The 25,133-nt window shown below is 37.6% G+C and overlaps 4 protein-coding genes across 33 annotated transcripts in view; 3 read left to right on the forward strand and 1 right to left on the reverse strand.

Moving 5' to 3' along the window:
- The first annotated feature begins 315 nt into the window (after positions 1 to 315).
- On the forward strand, positions 316 to 17,406 carry sytl2a (synaptotagmin-like 2a). 15 transcript variants are annotated; one of them, XM_082157136.1, is made up of 21 exons: positions 316 to 616; positions 1,283 to 1,329; positions 2,992 to 3,245; positions 4,045 to 4,196; positions 4,450 to 4,573; positions 6,794 to 6,833; positions 6,928 to 7,021; positions 7,896 to 7,949; positions 8,922 to 9,419; positions 10,563 to 11,969; positions 13,403 to 13,501; positions 13,794 to 13,847; positions 14,386 to 14,480; positions 14,644 to 14,760; positions 14,925 to 15,094; positions 15,218 to 15,320; positions 15,390 to 15,551; positions 15,688 to 15,784; positions 15,886 to 15,985; positions 16,075 to 16,280; positions 16,931 to 17,406. In XM_082157136.1, the coding sequence occupies exons 3-21, from the start codon at positions 3,145 to 3,147 to the stop codon at positions 17,074 to 17,076; spliced, it is 3,819 nt and encodes a 1,272-aa protein (XP_082013262.1). In that variant the 5' UTR covers positions 316 to 616; positions 1,283 to 1,329; positions 2,992 to 3,144; the 3' UTR covers positions 17,077 to 17,406. The 15 variants fall into 15 exon arrangements, with proteins under 15 accessions (XP_082013262.1, XP_082013255.1, XP_082013264.1 ...); XM_082157129.1 differs by lacking the exon at positions 1,283 to 1,329; XM_082157138.1 differs by lacking the exon at positions 1,283 to 1,329 and having other exon boundaries at positions 14,386 to 14,435.
- Positions 17,407 to 17,654: 248 nt separating this feature from the next.
- Positions 17,655 to 21,188, forward strand: crebzf (CREB/ATF bZIP transcription factor). 3 transcript variants are annotated; one of them, XR_014202277.1, is made up of 3 exons: positions 17,655 to 17,822; positions 18,475 to 19,516; positions 19,996 to 21,188. XR_014202277.1 is itself a non-coding variant. In XM_082157228.1 (3 exons), exons 2-3 carry the CDS (start codon positions 18,507 to 18,509, stop codon positions 19,147 to 19,149), a joined length of 543 nt encoding a protein of 180 aa, XP_082013354.1. In that variant the 5' UTR covers positions 17,656 to 17,822; positions 18,475 to 18,506; the 3' UTR covers positions 19,150 to 19,163. The 3 variants fall into 3 exon arrangements, 2 of the variants coding, with proteins under 2 accessions (XP_082013353.1, XP_082013354.1); XM_082157228.1 differs by lacking the exon at positions 19,996 to 21,188 and having other exon boundaries at positions 17,656 to 17,822; positions 18,475 to 19,000; positions 19,101 to 19,163; XM_082157227.1 differs by having other exon boundaries at positions 18,475 to 21,188.
- Positions 21,189 to 21,684: 496 nt separating this feature from the next.
- tmem126a (transmembrane protein 126A) lies at positions 21,685 to 23,514 on the reverse strand. The gene is made up of 5 exons (XM_082157230.1): positions 23,366 to 23,514; positions 22,723 to 22,841; positions 22,455 to 22,648; positions 22,101 to 22,215; positions 21,685 to 22,014 (listed from the first exon to the last, which is right to left on the reverse strand). Exons 2-5 carry the CDS (start codon positions 22,833 to 22,835, stop codon positions 21,816 to 21,818), a joined length of 621 nt encoding a protein of 206 aa, XP_082013356.1. The 5' UTR covers positions 22,836 to 22,841; positions 23,366 to 23,514; the 3' UTR covers positions 21,685 to 21,815.
- Positions 23,515 to 23,671: 157 nt separating this feature from the next.
- Positions 23,672 to 25,133, forward strand: part of dlg2 (discs, large homolog 2) — a 229,330-nt gene continuing 227,868 nt past the window's right edge. For all 14 annotated transcript variants that reach the window (XM_082157144.1, XM_082157163.1, XM_082157161.1 and 11 more), the window contains exon 1: positions 23,672 to 24,955. In XM_082157144.1, the coding sequence (XP_082013270.1) occupies positions 24,937 to 24,955 (19 nt within the window). In that variant the 5' untranslated portion in view covers positions 23,672 to 24,936. The remainder of the gene's footprint in view (positions 24,956 to 25,133) is intronic.

Here is a 25,133-nt window from a genome sequence, read left to right on the forward strand (position 1 = left end):
TAGTCTAAATAAATATCTTTTTTTATTTTTAAGGTGTAATTGCTGAAGTTTTGGGAGGTAAGAATGACGTTACTAACGTTCATTAAACACTGATTCACAGGGAGTGGAGAGACAGAAGGAGAGTTGTAGGCAGTTCCGCTATAGATTATGTTTAATTTTCCAACATATACTTAATACGTGTCTCATTACATTATGCAGAGGATGTTTTGTGCTGTCATGCATTTGGCACGTGCGTGTGATAGAATTAAAAGTTTATAAAAGTGACAGAACGTGACCACGCCTTTATGAGCGCCCACAGAGCATGTGTGTCAAAACTTAGTCAACCTCCTACCTAGACAGCATTTCTGGATATCGTTCGGAACTCACCACAAGTTAATCTACACAGCGTTTTTAGCCCTTACTGGGTGTTGACACAACCAGAGTGTAGGAGCCCGTACACACAACCACCGGTTGACATACATCCCTCACTTAAAGGCTGGAGACTTCGATGCTTTGTTCGCATCAGCAAGTGTCTGGCAAATGGATTGTTACACTCCCCTGGTGCGGGTGTTTCAGATGTTACAGTAACAGTGTTGGAAAAATAACGCGGTCTTGCAGCCACACAAGCAGGATTCAGGTAAACGTTCTCTTGTCATCTGTTTTATTTTGCCTTAATACTTAGCCTACTGTTTTTACTTCTTAAGATTTTATCTTCAACTTAACAGTTTCCCTGCAGTGAGTTTGAAGTTTTGCTGCATGCTGTGACAGGGATGGGTTCTGTTTCAACAGGCGCTCATTGCATTATGTTGTTTTCATGTCTGGAATTTTGTGTTTTTATCTCTGGAGCCATTCTGAATGTTTTCTCATTTCCTGCTTCCCTAATCTGTTTAATGCCTGTAAAGCTATTTATGAAAGAATGCAGAGTATTTATTTACATCCAGATCAAACAGTGATTAGTTACATGACCACTTCCACAATGGCCCTTGTGGTTATAGTCTTTGAATCAGTTTATTACATTTTCTTCCACAGGAAAGTATATTGAAACCAATTTTACATTAAAAAAAACCGATTTAAAGCATGTCATGGTTTAAGATATGTATATTTTCCATAAAACAAACAAACAAACAAACAAACAAACACTGAAACTCATGTAAAAACGTGAGTGTTCCACTTGATAATGAGTCTGACTGTTCAGAGCTGAACATTGGCATGTTATGTAGTTGTAATTTGACAATGCTGGTATAACAAAACATGTACAAAAAACAACAACTAATAAATTCTCTTTGTCACTGTGAACCCTCAGCCACTTCAAGGCCAGTCCTAACTTTTTAAAGTCAGCTACATTAAAAGGTAGGTCGGTCTAATTTGAATTGGACCAGTAAAACTGATTGCTCCTTTGTTAATTGCTAGTTAGTCAAACTAGTTCTTAAAACACAGTCTCAACATAGTGGCTAAGTTTATGCATCAGGCCCCTGGCCTGTAATAAGTGAACCCAAACCATGTTGGCAACTCTTTGTTATACATGCCCCAAAGGGATGTGGAATAGACAAACGGTTTACATGCATTATTAATGTTTACTGTGTTTGGATGAGACTAGTTCTTCTCCTTCTTTCGGTTATGATGCATCCCTTGAAAAGTTAAGATTTGGATCCCATTCCCGCCTCAGGCAATCCCTCCGACGTTGTCATGACATGCCTTTCTCAGAACGACTGGGCACATAAATGCTTTGTGTCATTTTGAAATCTGAATTGTACTGGGATAAATAATTTAGTGATGTAAATTTAGATTAGAAATTTAGATTTAAAAGAAGTAATTATTTCAAAATGTCTAACGACTAGATAATCTTTATTATACAATCATACTAGCACACTAGCAAGCTTGGAACAAGTTTTTTTTTTTTTTTTTAGGCGTTTCTCAAGGAAATGTCTCAATCAAGAAAATGACTCGGGAACAGGTTTCCAAAATAGGAAAGTAGCAGTAAACTTCCTCTTTAGCTGGAATGTGTCATGGCTGTATCTAAAAGTCCAGATATGCCCATGCAAGAGTCTGGTAGAAACTTGTTGCTGCCTGTTCATGTAACCTGTTATTATCGATTATAAACATGTTAAATTAAATGTAGCCTGATTGCATTAAATTATGCAAGCCAAATTTATCTGACAGGATAGCCTGAAATCTGATTATAGATTGTCAAGATAAAATATGTATGCATGCATAAACAAACAATCAAACAAACTTCAAATCCTTTATTTATGAAAATGTGTCTGGCAAAAGGCTTTTAATTGTTTTAGACTTTTGTAAACTATTTCTAGGACATTTTAAATATAATGTATCTATAAGAATCAGCTGGCAAAATTCAGCGAGAAGGAATCTGTCACTTATTATTGTAGAAAGCTCTTATAGGACTTAAAAAAAAATATATATATATATAGGCTATTTCTCAAATTTGTAATGTTGCCTTATCCAGACATGTGGAATTATGCCAACTGGGCATTCCATCCAAAAATATCATGATTCCAGTTATTTAAAATGGTTTAGTCATATTCCTACTTGTTCATGGATTTTAAACTGTCTTGCAGAAAAGCAGACTGTTCAAATTGATACCATTTGTGTGCTGCCACCTAATTTGAGTTAAGTGTAATTTGATTTAGGAATAAAAGAGTCTTTGACTGTGCTCTCTGCTCTCAGAAGCACCGTTACCCATATCCTCAAATAGTCATCTGACAATGCCATGTCACATGTCTAGTGTTGTTGAGCACATACTGTATGGACCGGCGCTGATTCGGAGAAACAGTATGCCATTTCAAATGTGTAGGGAAGCGTAGATGATGCTCGATGCAGACGTCTTGAAAGCCCAGCTCAAGGATTCATTAGAAACAATAAGGATCATGTGATGTCTTAATGGTCAGAAGAATTCACAGGGAAAACAGTTCTTTGTGAGCCAAGCCCATACTTTGGTAAATATTTTTGGTTATTGCTGAATTAGCTGAAACTCTTGCTGTGTGTCTGGTACAGGTGTTACAAGTCTCCTCTGATGGTCTCCATGATGTGATGGAGTGACTTATCAAGCACCAGCCTTCAAGTTACCTTACTTGATGACACTTTCAGTGAACCAGTCTGAGGCGATCTGAGACTCATCTGTTACCACTTACCCTGAAGACATTCATCATGATTGACCTGAGTTATCTGACTGAGGAAGAGCAAGAGATGATCCTGACTGTGCTGAAGAGGGACGCAGAGCTCAAGAAGTTGGAAGAACAGAGGATTAAGTGAGTTCAGGCAAAAGATTCTTGGTGGATTAAGAACAAACGTTATATATACCCTAATGGGGCGTTCACACAGAACATTCCACATTTCCACTACACTACTTTTCCATTGTATTTCTTTGTAAACAGAAGTCTTTCATCAGAGCGATCGCATCCCGCGTCTTTTGTGCCTCGCTCATGCCGTTCCAAAAGTGTTGCTCTAAAGTTAAAATAAATTAACTATCAGAATAAACATAGTTTATTTAAAATAAATACATTAAAATGAACTTTTAACTTTTTTACATTCTCATCTTTTGCAGTGTCTCACACATAACACTGCGTTTTAAAAATTTTAAACTCAAAAACCATGTGTCAAATCATCAAACTACAATTTTTGCCAAATTTTAAGCTCGCACTTGGTAAAAAGCAAATTAGGCAGATGCCAACATAAACAGGGCATGACATTCCCTCATCCTCAAAAACATGAACAAAAAGTATGAAAAAAAATTATAAAATAAATTATGACCTATAGGAGAAAATATGGGTTACTATTTTGGTGTGGTGTTATTCGCCATTTGATGTCTAACATAATATCTGGGTCCTGAAAGAAACAAAATCAGTTTCAGTTCTCATAGATAAACTGTCCAGAGTAATTCGTTTACAGTTCAGAGAATGTCTGGATTTTGTCCATGTGGATCTCACTGCTTAAGCTCACTTTAACGTTGAGACTTCAGGGAGTTTTTATTCAATACCCATTTTTTATATGACAGTCATAAGTATATTTCCATATAAATAAACCAAGGATTCTGTCCTGTCCTTTCAGGCAGCTTCGAAAGACTGAGAGAGACAGAGGCAGGCTTAAGTACTTGACTGGGGAATGGTTTTACGAGACAAAGTACCACAGACACAGAGAGAAGATCCATGGCTCCGACATCATCAGAGCGTCCATGAGACAGAGGAAACCCGTGACGATATGTAAGTGTTGCCAGCAGACAGAATCGGGTAGAATCTCTGTTCACGTCTCTCATTATTTCCATTGCATGTACCCCCGTCCCTGATTAGCACCTTGATTCAGTGTTTGCATCACTGTTATTCTGCTTTATATCACAATTTTACCTTTAATAAAAAATCACCCATATTTTCACCATAGCATTTATCAAATGTAGTTCCATTAGACATTTGACATGTACTTGCATGTTTGAGCACAACAACGAGTCTCTTACTGCAGGGGAGATCTCTCAAAGATGGTCTGAGCCATCCAGTTGTGTTTATGGTGGGAAGAAAGATGTGTACATCCCTCCAGAGCTTTCAGGACTCATTGAGGATCCTTCCACACAATCACAGAATGAGAGGTGAGCTTTTGGTGATAATGTATATTTATGATTAGGACATTCTAGTAGAATGTTTCATCTGATTAAAACATGATGTGCTAGATTATTGTTGATTTTTGTGATCACATTTTTAAGCAATGAAATATTTTGGATTATGATACTAGCTACAAACATTTGAAATGTTTTATAATTAGATGTGTGTGTTCATGCTCCAATTTTTCATATCTTAGTCGAGATATGGCACAAGCAAAGAAAAAACAAAACACTTTATAACAGTAATAACTATTAGACATTTATAGAAGCACATGACATGTTAGTCTAGTAGTACAGATTTGTATTTGTGTTCAAGAGTGTGTGTGTATACAGTACTGTTCAAAAGTATGCTCACCCAGGCTGCATTTATTTGATCAAAAATACAATAAAACAGTAATATTGTAAAATGTTCTCTATTTTAATGTATTTTAAATATAATTTATTTCTGTACTGGCAAAGTGCAGCCATTTCAGCAGCCATTACTTCTATCTTCAATGTCACATGATTATTTAGTAATTCTTTTTAATGTGCTAAATTGGTGTTCAAGCAACATTTCTTATTATTATCAATGTTGAAAACAGTTTTGCTGTTTATTGATTTTTGTGGAAACCATGATAAAAAGAAATTCAGGATTCCTTGTTAAATAGAAAGTTCGAAAGAACAGAAATTATTTGGAATAGAAATATTTTGTAATGTTATAAATGTCTACTGTTACTTTTGATCAATTTACTGCGTCTTTGCTCAATAAAACTACCCCCCCCCCCCCCCCCCCCCGACAAAATATAAAGCTTTTGAACAGTAGTGTGTACATTGTATAAACATTATTTAGAATATTTAGAATATTTTCATTGGAAAGTGTAAAACATTGAATGTATAATCATTAGAAATGCCATGAATATAACAGTAATAAATTACAGTATTAAAACTACAAAATAGAAGTTACGGTCACACTTTAGTTTTGGATTCAATTCTCATTATTAACTAACTATTAACTACAACCTTTTGCTCAATAAACTCATAATTACTGTTTATTAATAGTTAGTAAGTTAATAGTTAGCTCATGCAAAATAAGGCATTGCTATTTGCTTTATAAATACTAATAAACAGCCAATATCCTTGCAATATGCCTGCTAATAAGCAACTAGTTAGTTGTGGGAATTGGACCCTAATCTAAAGTCTTACTGAAATTTCTAAGCTCAAAATTACATTTCTGTTGTTTCAAGCACATGCCATTCTTCTACTTGATTAAAAGATTGTACGGCGCCTCTGCCTTTTCAACAACCCAACACTGCATCCGTCCATTAGCCTGGCTGGACTGTTCATGACAGCCTTAATTCTGTAGATACTAGCTTTAAAGGGATACTCCACCGAAAAATGAAAATTCTGTCATAATAAACTCACCCTCATGTTGTTTCAAACCTGTATGAATTTCTTTCTTCTGATGAACAGAAAGGAAGATATCTAGAAGAATGTGAGTAACCAGACAGTTTTAGATACCATTGACTTCCATAGTAGGAAAAAAATATACTATGGAAGTCAATGGTATCTAAAACTGTCTGGTTACTCACATTCTTCTAGATATCTTCCTTTCTGTTCAGCAAAAGAAAGAAATTCATACAGGTTTGAAACAACATGAGGGGCGAGTATATGATGACAGAATTTTCATTTTTCGGTGGAGTATCCCTTTAAAAGCTCTCATATCGCAGCTCATGCAGAACTCAATGAAGAGAAACATAATCTTTTCTTCAACATCACCAGTTCAAGCATGCTTGTTTATGTGAATTTGATGGAAATTCAGGCGTGAACCTGTGACATGTAGGCCTAATGTAATCTGTAGGGCAACCCTTTCCCATGCAGTCAGACAGGGTTGGTGAGGGAAATCTGGAGCCAGTAAGCTGCTTCAAGGGTCAGATTTCACGTGCTGCTGCTTTCCCTCTGTCTGACAACATTTAATGGCATTATAGACTCTCATCACAGCATGGAAACAAATGTTGTCCCCACTTAAGTGCTTGCTGAATCTTGTGACTTTCCATTGGCTTCAGGACCAGCACCATGAAGATGCATTGATGATTCAAATATATTGATTACATTATGCTGAACTGTTCACAATGATCAGTGCACAAAGCTCTCAATGGCCTGCTGGTTTTTATCATGTTTTATCATCTTTCATTCTTTCGTGAATCTGTGTGACCATATCACCTCATACAGGGTGGATGATGAAGCACAGCAGGAAAGACCTCAAATCAAGGTACACTACAGAAAATCCACTAAGATAATTTTGCTGAATTTTATTCATGCACATTTTTTATGGTTTTGTTGATTTCATTACATTTATTATGTAGCCTAGGCAGAATCCATTCAATAGTGTGCGATTGCAGAGAGATGAAGCCAGACTCAACAATGGAGTGAAGGAGGCCAACCAGACACCTGCTGAGGGTGAGAATATCTTCTCAATTTATCCTCAAATTTATGTTAGATATGGTAGATTTATGTTATGTAAGAATATTGTTCACTATAGACCTTATGTAGCCCCGCCCCTTTTCAGCGCTGCGCTCGTTGTCTTTTGACTTCCGGTCTGTATTTTCACAGCGATTTTGCGTGTTTATTAATGAACGGCTCGTTTTAAAATCTTCCCGGTCGACTGACATTTGTTAAGTCATCTGCTTTAAACATTACAGTCCTCATGATAACTTTCGTTAACTTTACATTAAGTAAATCCACTTCAAAAGCGAATTACTCCTGGACAGCAATGCCATAGAAATATACAGAGCGACCGCAAAAACAGAAGTTAAAAGACAATATTCTAAAGATGGCGGCGCCCTCGTTTCTCTGGCGCATAATGTCTATAAATGGTGACTTAATTTATGGTATTAAAAAATTCAGACATCAGATTCAAACACTATGGGCCTTTGTTTAAAATTTGATAACTTTATTGTTAATTCAATTAAATAATGTAATCAACCTACTTGAACTAAAATCTGTTTTGTAATTTTTACAAATTATTTGGCTTTTTATAGAATTTTGTATGTTGTACTAGTTAGTTTCCTTGTTTTAGTAACTCAGTTTAGTAACTTTAGTAACTAACTAACTAAGTTTTAGTTGACAAAACATCCTTGATTTACAGTTTTTACTGTAGCATATTTAGCATTTTCATTCAAATTCAGATTTTTTCACAGCATATATACTATCTCTGAGCTTATGACATATTTTTCTGTGTGACTGCCACAGATTTAACATTTGTGTGATGGTTTTGATACTGTTCAGTGTTCAGATGAGGTAACAGATTGTATTTGTTGTATTTTTAATGGAGTGGATGTTCTGAAGAGCAAATGGTCAGATTCAGAACATATTTCTTGCAAGCACAGTAAGTTTGTTTGACTGATCCCCATTGAGAACAGCATGTTTACCTCTTCTGGGCTATGGTGTTGGCTGGACATGCATAGCAACTGAATTCTCTCTGCATGCATACTGCATACTGTATATGGATACTGCATACTGCATGCAAAACCTGTATTTGGTCACATATTTAATGCTACATTTGCATTATATGTTGGCAACAAAAAAAATTTGGTCTTTGGTGTTTGATTATGAAAGTATCAAAAGCTTCTTTGAGGCCATACAGGAACAAATTATTTGAGAAATTGTAAACACTCAATATTAGTTTGTACAAGGACAACAATAGAGTAGTTTTTTAGCATTTAACTATTCCCGTGTTTGTATAATTATAATAGTATAGTATAGTATAGTATAGTATAGAATAACTAAGCTGTAGTATTAAAATTGCCGTTATTAAAAATTGTCTGGCCAAAAGATTTTCGTAGAATATTGAAGCTCTTGTAGTGATCTGAGTAATGGAGCTGGCAAACTTTAAGAAGATTATACAGAGAATTATTTTGTTCTAAGTAGTTAAGCTGCCATGCATGACCAGTCTGTACCACATACATAGATGGTACATTTTTTATTAACTTATTATTATTGTGTAGTCAGGCTAGTATTAGTATGAGTGCAAAGGTCAATATAAAAGTTGTGAATATTTGGAATAGGATGCAAATGCATAAACTGTAAACATGAACATGTGACTAGACTACTAACTAGAAGACTTAATACTGCTATCATATTCCTTGGTTGCTTGCAAACTTTAATCCAGTGCATTCCATCTCATTGCTATACCATTAAAGTGTAAATAATTAATAGATAGTGTACTGGTATGAACAGTAACAGAACTGTTAAATGAAATGCAAGTTGAATTCATTTTGAAAATGAATTCACTTTTTTGTGCATGTATGTGTCTATTCCCCTTCTTTTACTGCTTCATTACTATTTGGTTATTTTCCAGAGCCCTTTTTTCCAGCTGAGAGCTACACACATCACACTACTCTAAACACAGACAACACTGACACCCATGTAGCCACTCAATGCAAACCTGTGCCAAAAAAGAGACTGCTGCTGTATTCCTGCAAGGACTCTTCCCTGGACACTGGCAGCAGTGATAATGGAGTTCAACAGGTCATGACCCCTGCTCCCAGAGGCATCCTGAAGCAAAACGGGTCCAGTTGTAGCTCTACCGACTCCCTGCGACTCCACATTCCCACCAATAATGGCAGCAGCAGCAGTCAGTCTTCTGCTACGGTCAGCCCCATCAGCCCTGAAACTCCCATCAGCCCTCCTCTTTCCCCCTGCTCAGTGCACTCTGCTTCAGGGTGGGTAGATAGGAAACAGGTCCGCTTCACCTCCGTTGTTGGTGCTATAGAGAGAGTACAAGGAGAGCACAGTGTGCTGGAAGAAGATTGGAGTCCTGTGTTGGACCAGGATAGAAGTCATATTACAGAAAACGGTAACGTAGTTGTAGCCACACAAAGTACTTAAAGGGATTGTTCACCTAGAAAAAATATTCTTTCATCATTCTCTCACTCTCATTTAGTTCCAAACTGGTATACAATTTTCTTTCTCCTGTGGAAAGTGTCCATTTAATTAAACATTGGACATACATTGTATGAAATAAACCCCACACACAGAGAAATTCATCAATTTTTTTTATTTTGTGTTCCACGGAAGGATGAAAATCTGACAGGTTTGCAACAACATGAGGGTGAAGGTAAATGAAGAGTTTTCAATTTTGGGTGAACTAACACTTATAAAGCAGGGAATTAGCTTTGTGGTCTCAGACTTTCCCACTTCCTGTGGTTACAAAGTTACAAATTGCTGTCTGGAGTCCCCTTAAAAATCACAAGCGTCCCCACGTGATGAGCATTGAGCCTACAGAAAGGTTTGGGGAAGGACAGGTAGATTGGTTGTCTAACTGGACAGATAGTTGTGACTGAGAAAGGCTTAATAGAAAACCTTTTTGGTAAAGGTGGTGGTGGTGTGGCGCAATGGATAAGACACATGCCTTTGGTGTGAGAGACCCGGGTTCGAATCCACTGTGAGACACCAATGTGTCCCTGAGCAAGACACTTAACCCCTAGTTGCTCCAGAGGCGTGCGACCTCTGACATATATAGTAATTGTAAGTCGCTTTGGATAAAAAGCGTCAGCTAAATGAATAAATGTAAATGTAAGACACCCTGATTATTTCAATATAATTAAACCCTAAAAATGTATCTGTCAATAAATCGATCAACCTGTGATTCAGTAGTTCACATGCTTTCTCATTAATACATCCTTGTACTAACTGCATGTGCGTGCATACCTCATACATACAACACATGACTTCTGGTGAATGCTTGTGGGTATATGTATGTTGATTAATCTGCAAATGGTGATTAGTAAATAAGCACTGCAAGAAATGACTATTATCTGAGTGTTTACTGGAATTTTAATGTGCAGTATGATCATCTGATGACAGGAATCATGGTCAGACTTAATTTAATGTAATATTATTTTTTTGGAAGTCATTGTTCTGTCTCAAAGTATTATTCATTCTCTGTCAATTTTATGCAAATATAAAAATGTCCAAAATGTGATTGTCTCCATTGTAGGTCATCATGAGCTTTATGGTGAGCCTCAGTCCTCAAAGGTGTCCAACATTCACAGCTCTACTGAAGTCACAGGTAAGGCCATTGAGTTGAGCGCAGAGGGCCAAACTGATAAGGTTACAGTGGAAGAAGGTCGCTCAATTTCCAAAATACTTGAATGGTTTGGGAGAGGCTCTCGAGATGGAAAGCTGAAAGAGTCGCCAGTCAAGAGAGAGATGAATGAAGAGGAACCAAAAAAAAGCCCGGAAGCCAAGTCAGAAGATTCAGCGTCTCCAGTTGACCAGCCAAAGACCAAGCCACCACCAAAGCCCCGTAGGGGGCTTTTTGAATTGTTTTCGAGAGCAGAGAAAAAAGACAAGATTCCAGAAGTTCAAGCATCTGACAAAGAAGTGATAAGTCGAGCTAAAACAGAAAGTTTAGAATGTGAACCATCTTGCACTTTGAGGTCTGAGGCAGATGATAATATACTTCAGCAGACCTCTGTTCCTTCAGAGAGCAGGATGGCTGAAATATTAAAAGATAAAAACAAACCAGACAGACTTATATGTGAAGATACTCCTCCAAGAGAGAAGTTTGACCAAGGTGAGGTATCACCAGGAAAAATGGCCAACCTGAAGTCATTCTGGGAAAGAGGGGACAGAGGACCTAAAATACTAAGCATTAAAAAAGAACCTGAGGTAGAAGAAAGTGAGACATCTCAGCTTAGTGAGAATTATCACAACGCTTTAGACAGAAGGTTGTCAGATTCAAACACCAGCCCATCAAACAAACCCAGTGATCCAAACCCAGTTGATGTAGAATCTACAACAAGTGAGATTTCTTCAGTCTCACCTAGAAGATCCTCCTGTGGTATTGATGCATCAGCCATATCGTCACGTGAAGATAGGAACCCTTCTAGTTTGGACAGCAATAAGGTCTCAGAAGGCTCAAGTAGTGAACTACAAACTCTCACAGTGAAAATTAATGTCCAACTGTCACCCAGTTCACTGCTAAAATATAAAGATAATTATCTGGTCAGTGATCTACAGGAAGAGTCAATCTGCAGGGATATATCAGACCTGAAGAAGGAAATCTCCACCTTCAAAATGTCCCTCAGTCAACAGGAAGATAAAGTCTTGATCAATGATCTCAAGTCATTTTGGGAGAAAGAAAAAAGTGGCCTTAAAGTAATTGTAGGCTCACCAACATGTACAGCCAATGTTAAAGACCCGTACACAGAGTCATCTCCAAAACGTTCTTCAGTAGGACTTTCTGAACCTCAGTTCGACATCAGGTCAAACAGCCCAAGTTCCCCGGACAGAATGAGCTTCAACGAAGTTGGTTTGATTGCACAAAACGAGGAGATGGAAAAGACTGAAGAAAAACAAAGTCCAATTAGAATGCCATTACAAGACCTTCAAGATATCAGAGGTAGGGTTTCATACGTCACCACAAATATTTCTAATTTTAAACAATCCGTTTCAGGCAAACACTCAAAGCCAAGTCCACCATCATCTCCCCTCAGAAGTCTCCCTCCAAAAGGTCAACATGATAAGCCACAGTCCGCTGACATTTACCAACCAAAAGACCAAGATCAAACCAGAACGTCCAGCCCATTACGGCAGTCTAAAGTACCTCGTAGAGATTCATATCCAAACAAAGAGTCCAAGAAGGATGGTTCTCCCTTAAGAACCTTTGCGATAGATATCAATCCTGGCGACAGGAGTCCATGTGATGTTAGGGTTAAATCAGGGCAAACTAGGTTGTATACCTCCCCTGAACACCAAGGGAAGACTCCAGAAGGATGCAGTGATGATAGACCCATCATTCTTAAAGAACGAAAGCTGTCAGCAGACTCTCTGACCCGGTTTTATATTCCCCTGAGTTTACACCATTACCTGGGCGTACCCGAGCAGACAGTCTTAGATGAAAGAGAACAGGTTAAGGTGCAGGCATATGGGACTTTTGAACAGGTGAACCAAGGCATAGTGAGCAATGAGAGCTCCCCGTCTCGACACTCCCTGCCTGAATCGGAGGAGATCACCTTTGACTCCTCAGGGAGCTCCACACCTGAAGCCTGGTCAATCTCACACACCAGTTCATACTGTGAGCTCACCTCTCCATTTTGGTTCAGTCTAGTTTTAGTAGAAAAGGCGCTGATTGATTCTGTGATTTTTGTGGAAGCAGGGTTTATGTCCTTAAAATAAGTGCTCAGTGTGACCTAAGAAACATGTTCTACTTGACACTTTTCTCAAGTAAGATGCTCAACTTAGGCATGATAAAATGATCTATCCATTGTTCTGGACCACATCAACTTCTACAGGTTTATGACTTTTTAAGCCCTGCCTCTACTTTCTTCAATGATCTAATTCAGTAATCAGAACTTATATTGCCTTTAAAATAATGAAAATTCCATCAAATTCCTGGTAAGTTTCATTTTATAACATGTGTGAAATATTAATATTTTACAGTCAAATGAACAAATATACCCATTGCACTGATCATAAATCATCTTACAATCATTAGCCTTTGTTAATTTATTAAAATGAATTTTTATATTTCATAAATATTTTGTTTTATAATTGTTTTTTTTAAGTATATAACTAATATTAAATTATATATTATTTGAATTATATAGTTGTTTATGGAATTCTGCTAGAGTTTTTATGTAATGTTAAACAACATACATTGTACATATACATTTCAAATCTTCTGAAAATCAGAAAGCTAATGGAACCAAATGGTGTAATTTCTCCGGTTTACCACTTTAAATTAGTGTTTTCAGTACTAATATTTATATATAATGTATCAGTGTTCTGCGTTTCTATGGTTTGCTGATTCCTTCTTGATATGGGCTGTTACAGGGGACAGTGAGGATGACGGCCCTGTCAAAGCTGCTCTGGAACGAGCCAATGCCAGACCCATCTCTATTTCCAAAAGTCTAGAGGATCTGGCATCCACACGTAAGTTTCCTTTCTCTTTCCTACAGTATGCTTTTGTTGACCTTCTTATTCAAAATAAAGTCAGACATGTTTTGATGTTTGGGGATCATGCTGTCTTGGTCCTTTAGGAGTGACAGACTCTTTTGCCCTCTGCTGGACATTTTTTTTTATAACTCTCAATGTCTCTAACCCAATCAAACAATAGTATACACAACATTTTTCTAAAGCATTTGTATTACTATATGCTTTATTGCAGTTATGCTATTTATTTATTTGTTGATTTATATATTAATACTTTGCCATATAAACCAAGAAGAGAGATGGAAGACTGACCCAAGGAGTGATGTTGGGAAAAGTATGGAAAATGGTAAATATGAGTCTTTTTCCTTTTTTTTTAATAAATAAATAATGTCTTTTAAAACTTTTTCAATGTTTTTGTGTTCCTCTGCTATGTTTGTTGGTTAGAGGGCAGCATCATAGATGCATTTTACGCTTGCGTTATTACATCAAGAGCAGGAAGTAAGCCCATGACATTAAATTAGCATTAAGGACATTAAATGTCCTTTTCATAATTGACCCTTGGTCTTTCATGTATAGTTCACTGTCTGAATTGGCTAAGGGAATGCATTAACTGGCACATGAAAATTTGATGAGCGTATGGAGTTATGCCAATGATTAAAGGCGCTTTGCATCCCATACAACCTGAATCATGTATCTAATGGTGAGGTAGATGGGGTAACTACATTCTTTATATAAAATATCAAATGTGCTCTGCAAAATGAACAAATCTAGATGCAAACTCTTCAGAATTCATTATTTCCACTCAAATTCAAGATTTATTCTTTCTGTATCTGGATGGATCCAGAATATGTGTCCATTAAGTGCCTCTTTTTCATTGGTTTAAGTGTCTGCTGTCACTCCCAACACCAAAACGTCCTTCTCCGACCCAGAACAGGTGAAGATGATGAGTATGTCTGTACCTGCATTCATGCAACAAGAGGTAAAATACGAACCAAAACTCATGAGCCTCCAACTAACAGCTTCTACACTGGATTATTTCAAAAATATCATAGTTTATATTTTACCTTTATCACTATAGCTAAACACCAACATTCACTGCCTTTATTAACCTGCATAAATGCCGACCATCTCCTGTCTAATAGATGGATTGCGGAAACAGTGACTGTGCATCAGTGAGCAGTTTCCACTATGACAGATTGAGAACATGCAACACTCCTTCTAATTTTAGCACGTGCTCTGAGGCGGCCTCCATGTCCTCTGTATGTGACCCCAGTCTTTAACCCAACCCAATGAAGCTAAATAGAACTAATATCACTCTGATAATACAAATGAACATATTCATCTATTTATTTCACACTATGATAACATGCTATTATGAATACATTTCTATACAGATCTATGTCTTTGTGTGGGGTATGTATAGGTCACTGGCAGTGTAATGAGCATCTACAGTAGTGATTTTGGTAATGTGGAGGTGAAAGGTACAATCCAGTTCGCCATTCACTATGTACAAAAACTGGGAGAGTTCCACATCTTTGTTGTGCAGTGCAAGGACCTCGCCGTAGCTGATGTTAAGAGGAACCGATCTGATCCGTAAGTGGGGTAGGGGGAAAAACATCAAATAATATTTCTTACGAGGAGAATATGGCTTCTCTCTAGCTATAAAAATGGATTAACAATAATACATGTACTTTGTTTGATTTAACTGAACTTTAGGTATGTTAAATGTTACTTGTTACCTTACAAAGCAAAATATGGAAAGAAAAAAACATGCGTGAGGAAGAAGACTCTGGACCCAGCTTACAATGAAATCCTACGGGTATGACAAATCTAAACTTCTTGAGATATGTTTATAAATTTGATAATCATAGTTGTAATTTCTATGCAGTTTAAGATTCCAATGGAGACGCTGAAAACCCAGAAGCTGAACATCTCTGTGTGGCACAATGACATGTTTGGGCGTAACAGCTTTCTTGGAGAGGTTGAAGTTGATCTGGCCGAATGGGATTTCAATAACACGCAAATGAATGAATATCTACTCAAAGGAAGGGTAAGATAACAATAGTCTATTGGGTCAGGATAACCTGTTTAGGTAGTTCAGGGCTATTTAAACATATTTGTTACTTAAGGGTATGAGGTCACATTTGTTGCACTGCATCTGCCACTGTCTTTCTTTATTGACCCAGGTTCAGGTTCCCACCAGCCCAAAACATTCTGTCGGTGGCGAGGAAATGAGTGCAGAGATTAAAGTAGCTCTCCGTTTTCTCCCGCAGACTTCTCACAGTAAGTTATTGATACTGAAATTTATGATGATGACTCTTTTTATTTGACTAAAAAATGTTTTTAGAAGCACCTGCCTTTCTGATAACATGTTTATTATGTAGGTCACAAGAACAAGGGGAACGGTGAGGTGCAAATATGGGTGAAAGAATGCAAGAATCTGCCTATTTCCAGGGGTGTTGCCATTGACCCATTTGTCAAATGGTATCAGTAACTATTTTATTGGATACATTTGTATTTGTGTTGGAGTGTTAGATGTGGAATGCCCATGTGTGTGAATTCTGCCTTTTCAGTGCAGTCCTCCCAGATGCCAGCCGAAAAAACCGTCAGAAGACCAGAGTGTTGAAGAGGTCTTCTAACCCAGTGTTTAACCACACCATGGTGTATGATGGCTTCAGTCAAGAGGACCTCAAAGAGGCCTGTGTGGAGCTTACAGTGTGGGATCATGACAGACTCAACAACCACTTCATTGGTGGTATTAGACTGGGTAATGGAACAGGTAATTAAAGGGGCAATTACATAATTAAAGCAATAGTTCTGCCAAAAATGGAAATTAGCCCATGATTTACTAACCCTCAAGCCATCCTAGGTGGCTTCTTCTTTCAGACGAATACAATCGGAGTAATATTAAAAAATATCCTGGCTCTTCCAAGCTTTATAATGTCTGTATATATTTTTAAGTCCATCAAAGTGCATCCATCCATCCATCATAAAAGTGCTCCATACTTGTGCTCAAAAGTGCTCTGGGGGGTTAATAAAGGCCTTCAGAAGTGAAGCGATGCGTTCGTGTAAGAAAAATATCCATGTTTAAAACTTTATCGACTAAAATAACTAGCTTCCGGCAGATGGCCGTACGCATCGATTTATGGCGATTTACGGCTGTGTGGATTACTTTTATCATGAATGGATGCACTTTGATGGACTTAAAAAAATATATACATCCAATCACTGCCATTATAAAGCTTGGAAGAGCCAGGACTTAAAAAAAATTAAATAACTCAGACTGTATTCGTCTGAAAGAAGAATGTCATATACACCTAGGATGACTTGAGGGTGAGTAAACCATGGGCTAATTTTCATTTTTGTGGTGAACTATCCCTTTAAGAAAATGAAATTGAAAAATTTCATGACAATTTTATCTTATTGCAGGTAAAAGTTATGGCACTGAAGTGAACTGGATGGACTCTAACACTGCTGAAGCAGCCCTATGGGAAAGAATGATGCAATCTCAGAATGAATGGGTGGAAGATATGTTCCCTTTGAGAATGATGGTCATGGCAAGAATGTCTAGATAAATGAGGCATGAAGAAAATGAAGCATGGTGACACTTTTGAACAAATACATAAAAAATGAGTGTGAACATGAAGAAAACAGTATGTAGGAAGACACTATGTAATGTTAAATAATATATAAACTAACTTGGTGGTTCTTGCCATTTTTGATGAGGAAAACAAAGAGAATGAAAATGATAATATTCCTATTATTGTAAAGTATTTAGGTTTGATGTATTTACTACTAAATAAAATCTGTCAATATGCTGCAAATAAGTTAGAAATATATATAGTTTGTGAATTACCTTGAAAGACTATCCTAAGACATTGTCATTTGAATAAACTTTAAATTGTCTAACTGCCACTTCTTTTATTTGAAAACTATTGACATTTAGTCATTTTTTTTTAGCAGACGCCCTTATCCAATAATACATATGAAGTGCATTTTTTGTGTGTGTGGAAACAGCTATAGTCAGTATTAGCCACCAGGTAACTGCCAAAGTAACTTGACAGCAACCTGTTATGAAAAAAATTATTTAAAAAAACCCTTTCGTTGCTCCTCCTCTATGAGCCATGTTTCCGGAAGTGTCGCGATATCTTTCGATTCGCCATTTTAGTTCCTCTCAGTGTCGTTGTAAGTGCGTTGCTTCCACTTGGCTTTGTTACGTCTGTGCTGAAATACATTTTTTATCCTGTGAAATCAGTTTTCTCGGAGTCTTTTTTTTTTTTTCAACCAATCATCGTCACAAGACATCAGCATACAATTTAAGGTAAGTTGCTTCGGTTATAAACAAAAATATGTGTAGTTCTCTTTGCTCGAGGAAACTGCTTTGTCACGCGGACTAAGGCGCGCTGCTGCGGCCTGCTAACCAAAACCACTACGAACACTGTAATCAATATTAATAGGTTGTTCATATGTCAATTATTAGGCTATCTCAAACCTGGGAGGAAGCATTGACTTACACGTACTTAATAAAATACCAAAATCTCGATGTTTTGTTAGATATTGTTTGCTAACAGCGAAAACAACATCTGTTCTGTAGCCTACGTATTTTCATTACTCTTTTATGCGATCCTTTAAGCACTAAAGCTTTAACGAATGTTTATTAAACTGTATTTTACTAATCCTCGTGTTTCTTTAGTCGAAAATAGAAGTACATATGTGGTGGATTGACTGTCCCCGTTTATATCATTCACTTTATCTTCTTTTTCTTAATATTGAAAGTAAATGCCGAATGATGCCGTCATTCTGCTTAAACTAATTTTGTTTTTGTGTGTTCCAAGTAGAAGTCACACGTATCTCGTATTCGTTTTTGTGTAGATAATTGTGTGTAGTATGTAGATTATATTAAAATGAGTTTGAGTGCAAGTGAATTGTTGTGATTTTCTGCTAATTTAATTTTATATATTTTTTTTATATAGTGTTTCCTCAATTCATATCCCGAAGCGCGGCCATGATTACCAGAAAAAGAGGAAGAAGCGGCCTTAATGCTGATATCACATCAAGTACCTCCAATGAGAGTGATGGTGCTTCGAAAACCAGTAATACAAGTGAAACAAACACACACACTTCTCCAGAAAGTGACACCAATGAATGGGGCCTGGATGATCTGCTTGGCTCAGAGTTCAACTGGAACCTGGACAACAATGTGCTGGATGTTTTCGGCAACTTTGAATCAGAGACCAACGATGAGATGAACCAAAGTGCAGTGCTTGACGTCCCCGTATCCCGCAGCAGAGGTGTGGTCCAGAGATCAAAACTGCAAGACGTCTCTGGACGGATCATCAACAAGAACGCCGTGGCAGCAAGGATAAACCGATTAAAGAAGAAAGAATACATCACTGGCTTGGAGCAGAGAGTGGGCTCTTTGACAACAGAAAACCGTGTTCTCAAGCAGGAAAATGGGAATCTCAACAAGAGAGTGGAAGAGTTGGAGAATGAAACTAGGTACTTGAGAGCCGTGTTGGCCAATGAGAGCATGCTGGCTCAGCTGTTGTCTAGATTGAGCGGTGTGAACGGCATGAAATTTTCTACCTCGCTTTTCCAGGAATCCAACGAGAATGACCACGATTATGCCATGCCGAGGAAGAGGGTGAAGGTGGAAGACAAAGATACTGCAGGTGGTGTCTGCCTGCATGTGGACAAAGACCACGTCTCGGTGGAATTCTGCACCAAGTGTGCTGAGAGTTCAAGCTTGTCGCATAAAATGTAGGGTCAAGTATTTTACCTTTTCAACGTTTCCCGAGACTGAACTTTGCACATGGTGTAAATGTGGGGACATGACAACAGTAGTCAAATATTGAGTTAACTGTTTAAAATGTGTGCAGAGCTTGAATGGCATGACTATTGAACCTGCTTTCAATACAAGTTACTGCTAAACTTGTTGACAGTTTTCTTCTAGGTGCTTGGTCCGCCATGCTGGACGACTGGGTCACAGAACATCCATGACTGCTGAAATCCATGGTAAGGATCAAGATATAGAAGACTGCACAGAACTGGTTAACTCCTAAGATGAAGACAGTGCTTTTTGCCAGTTCACGGCACAATATGAACTGTTAATAAACTTAAGTTTTGTTTTTCTTTTTCATTTGGTATACATTTAAAGCATTGAAGATAATCTACAAAAAGAAATTAAACATTGTGTTTTGAGTTACATAATTGTAGTATGTAATTTCAGTTCAAATAGATTTAGGGAATTAAGTGGACAAAAATATTGTTTAAAAAAAAATGTAAATGGGTGATGTTTCACAAAGGGCTTTCGCTTATATTAATCTGATAATAATGTACCTGTTTATTCAGTGTTGGTACATTGATGTTGATTCAACACAAGGTTGTACTGCAAGCTTGTATTTTGCTGAAAACTGATGAGCCCTTTCTGAAATATCGCTATATTTCTAAAGAATGTTTTTCATGTAGAACCCTTATTTTTTTTTATGCTAAAGTGGATTTTGCTGTGGGGAAAGCTGAAGAGTCGGGACCAGCAGCTTGCATCATGGCCTGGTAAATTTAAAAAAGGTAGTACATAAAACCGTGTAAGTTACAGCTTTTACTGACTCTTATCACACCCCTAAAGATGTCAGATGCTGTCATTCTCATTTAGCATCTAAATGAGTGTTTAAACTCTTCTGTTTGTGGTAATGTTTGCTTACCAAGACATTGAAAATATGTCATATCCATTTGTTGCATCTTGATTTGTTAAAGCACTTGGACTTTATTTGAAAGTTGTCCAGAGGAAGAGAAATGGTATGTTTTAAAATGGGATTTTCAAAGGGTTTTGATTTCTGAATAAGTCATCTATTTGTGAGATGTAATTGAAATCCAAAGTCTGTGCAGACACATGGCTGCAGCTGTGCTGAAAAAAAAAAAATGTAATAAATTTTCTTTTGAGTAATGCAAAATGCTTTGTGTCCTATTAAGATATTAACTACACTCTCCTTCTCTTTTTAGACAGCACTTTCTTCGCTCTCTACAAGAGCCTTTCTCACCTCTCTTCAAGGTGGATAAAGAGTGGTGGTGGTTTCTCCCCATAAGGTGTAAACTGCAAAATTCCTTAAGGGCTCTGATAATTCAGTGACATTGAATTAACGTCTGGGGCTCTGTAGTGTTGCAGATCAACTTAAGCAGTTCTGAAATGTATAACTCTGAAGTTCCTGTTTCTTATCCCTGGTACCAAACAAGACACACTTCCAGTTCCAGCACTGCTTTTATCAACTTTATTTATCACAAAGCTCATAGATGTCATTTTAAACTCGCAGTTCCAATGCATAAACGCATAGTAATCCCATAAGCTTGTTTCTACCTGCACATGTCCTGACATGTTCAAAAATAGTTATACTGGACTTCTCTTACTCTCTGGCTACCTATTAGTCCCACACTCCACCCAGTGTCAAACAATGGAATTACAACAAACATTCAATACAACATAATGGCTCTTACACAATTAATCTGTGCCAACACTTGTTTCAGAGATGGAAACATTTTTTCTCTCTCTCTCCTGTGGTAACAGTTTGTATAAAAAGACTTGATAATTGAATGTTTCTGAAAAATTAGATTTTTAACTTGGTCATGCTATCTCTAATATTGGTGCAATTCTTTTCTCTTGACCCATCCAATGATATACTATAAATGTAGTTCTTCTGAAACATTGTGGCTAAATTGAGTTTTGACTGATTTAGAAGCTAATGCAGACGTTTCCTCCTCAATTTTCTTTCGGTTTGCATTTCAGAACTCTTAGGTTGATTGTTGCGGAAGGGGATTGGAAATTAGCGCACATTGAAAGGTCTCTTTGTGGCAGTAAATGTGTATTGTACGCAAGATGCATAAGCTTGTTTCTCAGTGCCTTGTTTTTATTATCAGCCGCCAACGGAACCTGGTTATTGATCCGAATGCTTTTAATTTGATCTCTTGTAAGTTGTACATTGGCAAAAGGCATTTGTTTACACCACTTTTTATCCACTTTATATTTTTTCTTTTACATTTTACACAAACACAAATGGTTAAATAAAGCTTTAGGTAATGTTTTGTGGTAAAATTACATTCAAAGAAATGATATAAAATCTCCAATAAATATTAAATACCATAACTAGTGATTTAGGTTATCTGTGAAAAAGATAAAAAGGCTGGACAGAATCTATTGATCTATTATGTTTATTTTTGTTGGAAAAGGCATCAAGAACAAATCTGGTAAGAACCGGTCATTGTACTGGATGAGCATGTTTCATTTTTAACAAAGATTTAGAATGTAAAATATTAACAGTAACTGCTAACCATGAAGCTCTTCACTGTCAGAATCGGGTATTTTCAACAGTTTTAAGTAGATATCAAAGTGCTTTGAGCTCAGGTAGGTTCCAAACAAACCCTGCAGCAGTAAAACAACATACATCTTCTGTACAATGGGTTTGCTTAGGTTCATCCAGAAGCGGATCATGTTGCCCTTCTCTGGCATTGGTGCACTGTTATACCTGCAAGACAGTTGGAAAGCAGTTACATAACTAGCTGTATTCTATTTCTAAGAAGAAGAAAAAAAGTAATAACAATGAGGACTAACCTGGCTGCAAGACCAGCATTAACAGGCAAGGCCAACAAAATAGGATATATGCCGCCACCAACCACACCCACCAAAGCCCCTCTTATCAGGGTACAGGTTGGGCAATTCAGGTCACCTACAATGACAAAATAGTCATTCAATGCAAAGCAATCAGAAGAACTCAGAGCTTTCACATCACTGGTGTAGGGTCGTCACCTAAGGTAAGTAGCAAGAAGTAAATACCAAACAAAGCAAATGAAAAGTACTTAAGCCTATAACATGAATAAAAAACTTGAAACAGTATTGATGTCGAGCACAAACAATCTCCAATCTTGTTAAAATGTTCGTTTTCTATGGGGTCAAAGTTGAAAATACCTGACATTAGGGGGTTTGTGACGGTCGCAGTGTACAGTGCTGCAGTTGTCAGAAAGGGAAGAACAGCCATGGGAAGGCTGGAAGTAAATCGTCCTTGGGTGACATTGAGTGCACGTCTGTAAAAGCTGTTGGCTATCAAACCAGAAAATCCAGCGTTGCCAGCCAAATATACGGGGCCATACGAAAACAGTTTCCTGTTGGGGTTAAAACAGGAAAGTTTCATTAACTAACTGTTAAAGTAAGTTGTGACATTGTATATAAAACTTACCCGTCGATATCAGGGAGCCTTTCAAACTTCTTATTCAGCATTTCAATAAACAATGCCCTGGATGCTGTCTGGCCTTGGCCTGTGTCTTTCACAAGCATAGCGTTGTCTGTCATGTTGATCTAAAGAGACATTTTAATATCAACAAATGGACTCTCAGCAGACAGACAACCTTCCAACTACATACCGAAAATATTTCACTGTTGTGTGCTGAAGGCTGTCACCATGTTTCATCAATGTTTCAGCTGACATCATGATTCTGTTTATAAATCGATACATTACTAGAGAAATATTTGTTTATATTGGTAACTAGATCATTATACGAAATATAGATAGTTTCCGTTCGTCAGATTGCGATTTGAACATTCATTAAATTCATATTAATCCGACATAAATATTTTTGGACACATTTCAGACACGTGTTTGTAAGCTGAACTTCCTGATATGGCGTTTTAAAAATGCAGCGTTTACTGCAAGAGACGCGTCAACCACGGCCAAACCAGTAGTAACTCATTCAACCTAATGACAGCTGCTTTGTTGATGTGTAGCTGAACAATGTCAAACCCAGTCGTATTACTGTCTGTTCATTTACAACTTCGTTTGCACATGGTCAACACCGCATTTATGAATTTTAGGATTTACTTACCCACGAATGAGCTTTTAAATAATCGCTAAACTGCTTCCATCCCCTGTCGACAGTCACGGTCCTCAGTGCCAGCAGGGCGCGGCCATGTCTAACCACATGTTTCAGTCAACTCTAACCCCGAGATCCAGGAACAATACGACAATTCCTATTGGTCCCTTCGTGCGCCAACTGAAATAATGGACGAACGCCATTGGAGGACGCGCCCTGTCAATCCCCGCGGGTCAACCCTCTCGTTGCTAAGGCGAAACTGGTGATGATGCTGCTGCTGCTGGTGATACTGCACCCACCATAGAGAGAGTCTACAAAACAGCTTTGGCAAAATATGCCGTGAAGATCCACAGAAAAAATAACGGGAAAGGAAGTGAAGTTGTTCTTAACTGCATATCGGGACGTTTGACGAGGAGCTTTGGGATATATTTGCTCAGATTGGCTTAATTACCGAGGCAATTGTGGAACCATGCGTTATCGGAAAGCTGGATGAAACTTGCAGGTGTTTTCCGACAGGCGTCGCACTGACAGGCTGCTGTTTCATTGGGGAAATATCCTGCCTTTTTAGTTAAATCTGTTTTCTTGTCTCTACCTTTAGATCAGAATTGTATACACCAGTTTGCCTGTAGCTATATATGGTGATTGTTTTGCTTGGGTCTTGAAACTGAATTAAGAGACGTGAAACTGGATTGCGCTGATCAAGCAGCAAGATAATAATGCATTTTCAATTATTTTCTGATCAGATTATAACATAAGACATAAAACACACGAACTTCATTCTATCACAATGTAGGCATATATAACAAGTTGTTCTTGAAGAACTGTTTACAAGCATGCATCAATAAACTTACACAGGCATATGAGATACCAGAGACGTGAAGTCATGCTTATGTGTTCGTCAAACTGTTGCTAGATCTCCATATTTGTAGTTTAAGGATTTAAAATAATGCTTGATCAGCATATAGCCAACTGACTGAGTCTAATCGAAGTCAAGCCATGTGCTGTGGAGCCTTTCTAATTTGATGTCTATGGCCCTTTGTGGCAAAAACTAGCGGTTAGATTTAGTTTAGTTATTCACTGCGCTTTTAATATTCGTCAGGACTGTATGGGTTAAATCAATGGGTTGTTTTATGGACAGCGTGATTGAATTATGTTTATGTAGGCTAGTAAAACACCAAAGGCATTTAAGGAGTCGATGGTTGTGCGAAATGTTCCTGGGGAATAATTCTCAATAGCCTACCGAGAACACATTCAGATACTGGAGAGCAGTTTTGACATTTCTCATGGACTCATCCACGCCAAGGTGCACTCGATCACTATCCACTCTTACTATCGGATTATGGATTTATTTCTTATGAGCGAGTCATGCGCTCAGCATGTGTTTTCTTCTGCAAGATGTTTCGGCGCGTGCCCCTCTCTTTAACTTGACAATTCTATGAGCTTTTCTATCTACATTAACGAACTGAGCAGGAACTGCTTTAGCAAGTGACAGTTTCTCCAAGACATTGACAGCAGATGAGGGAGAAACGTTTGTGTTGCTGTTTCCATGCGTGACAATCCCACAAGGACATAAAGGAGTAATTATGCCCTTAAGAAAACGAGGTGAGAAATAAACACTACGTAGCCTACTAACCGTGAAACATGTTTATGATTGTAGTTGACATGTAATGTGTGGACTTTTTTTCTTTTCTTTTTTTTTTTTTTTTAATCGTCAACATTATTCTAGGTTAAAATGTATATGAATGGGTAAGATACATTTTATATTATTGTAACTGGTGAC

Source organism: Leuciscus leuciscus, assembly GCF_965113295.1.
Source record: "Leuciscus leuciscus genome assembly, chromosome: 24".
In the NCBI taxonomy this organism is placed as follows: Eukaryota; Metazoa; Chordata; class Actinopteri; order Cypriniformes; family Leuciscidae; genus Leuciscus; species Leuciscus leuciscus.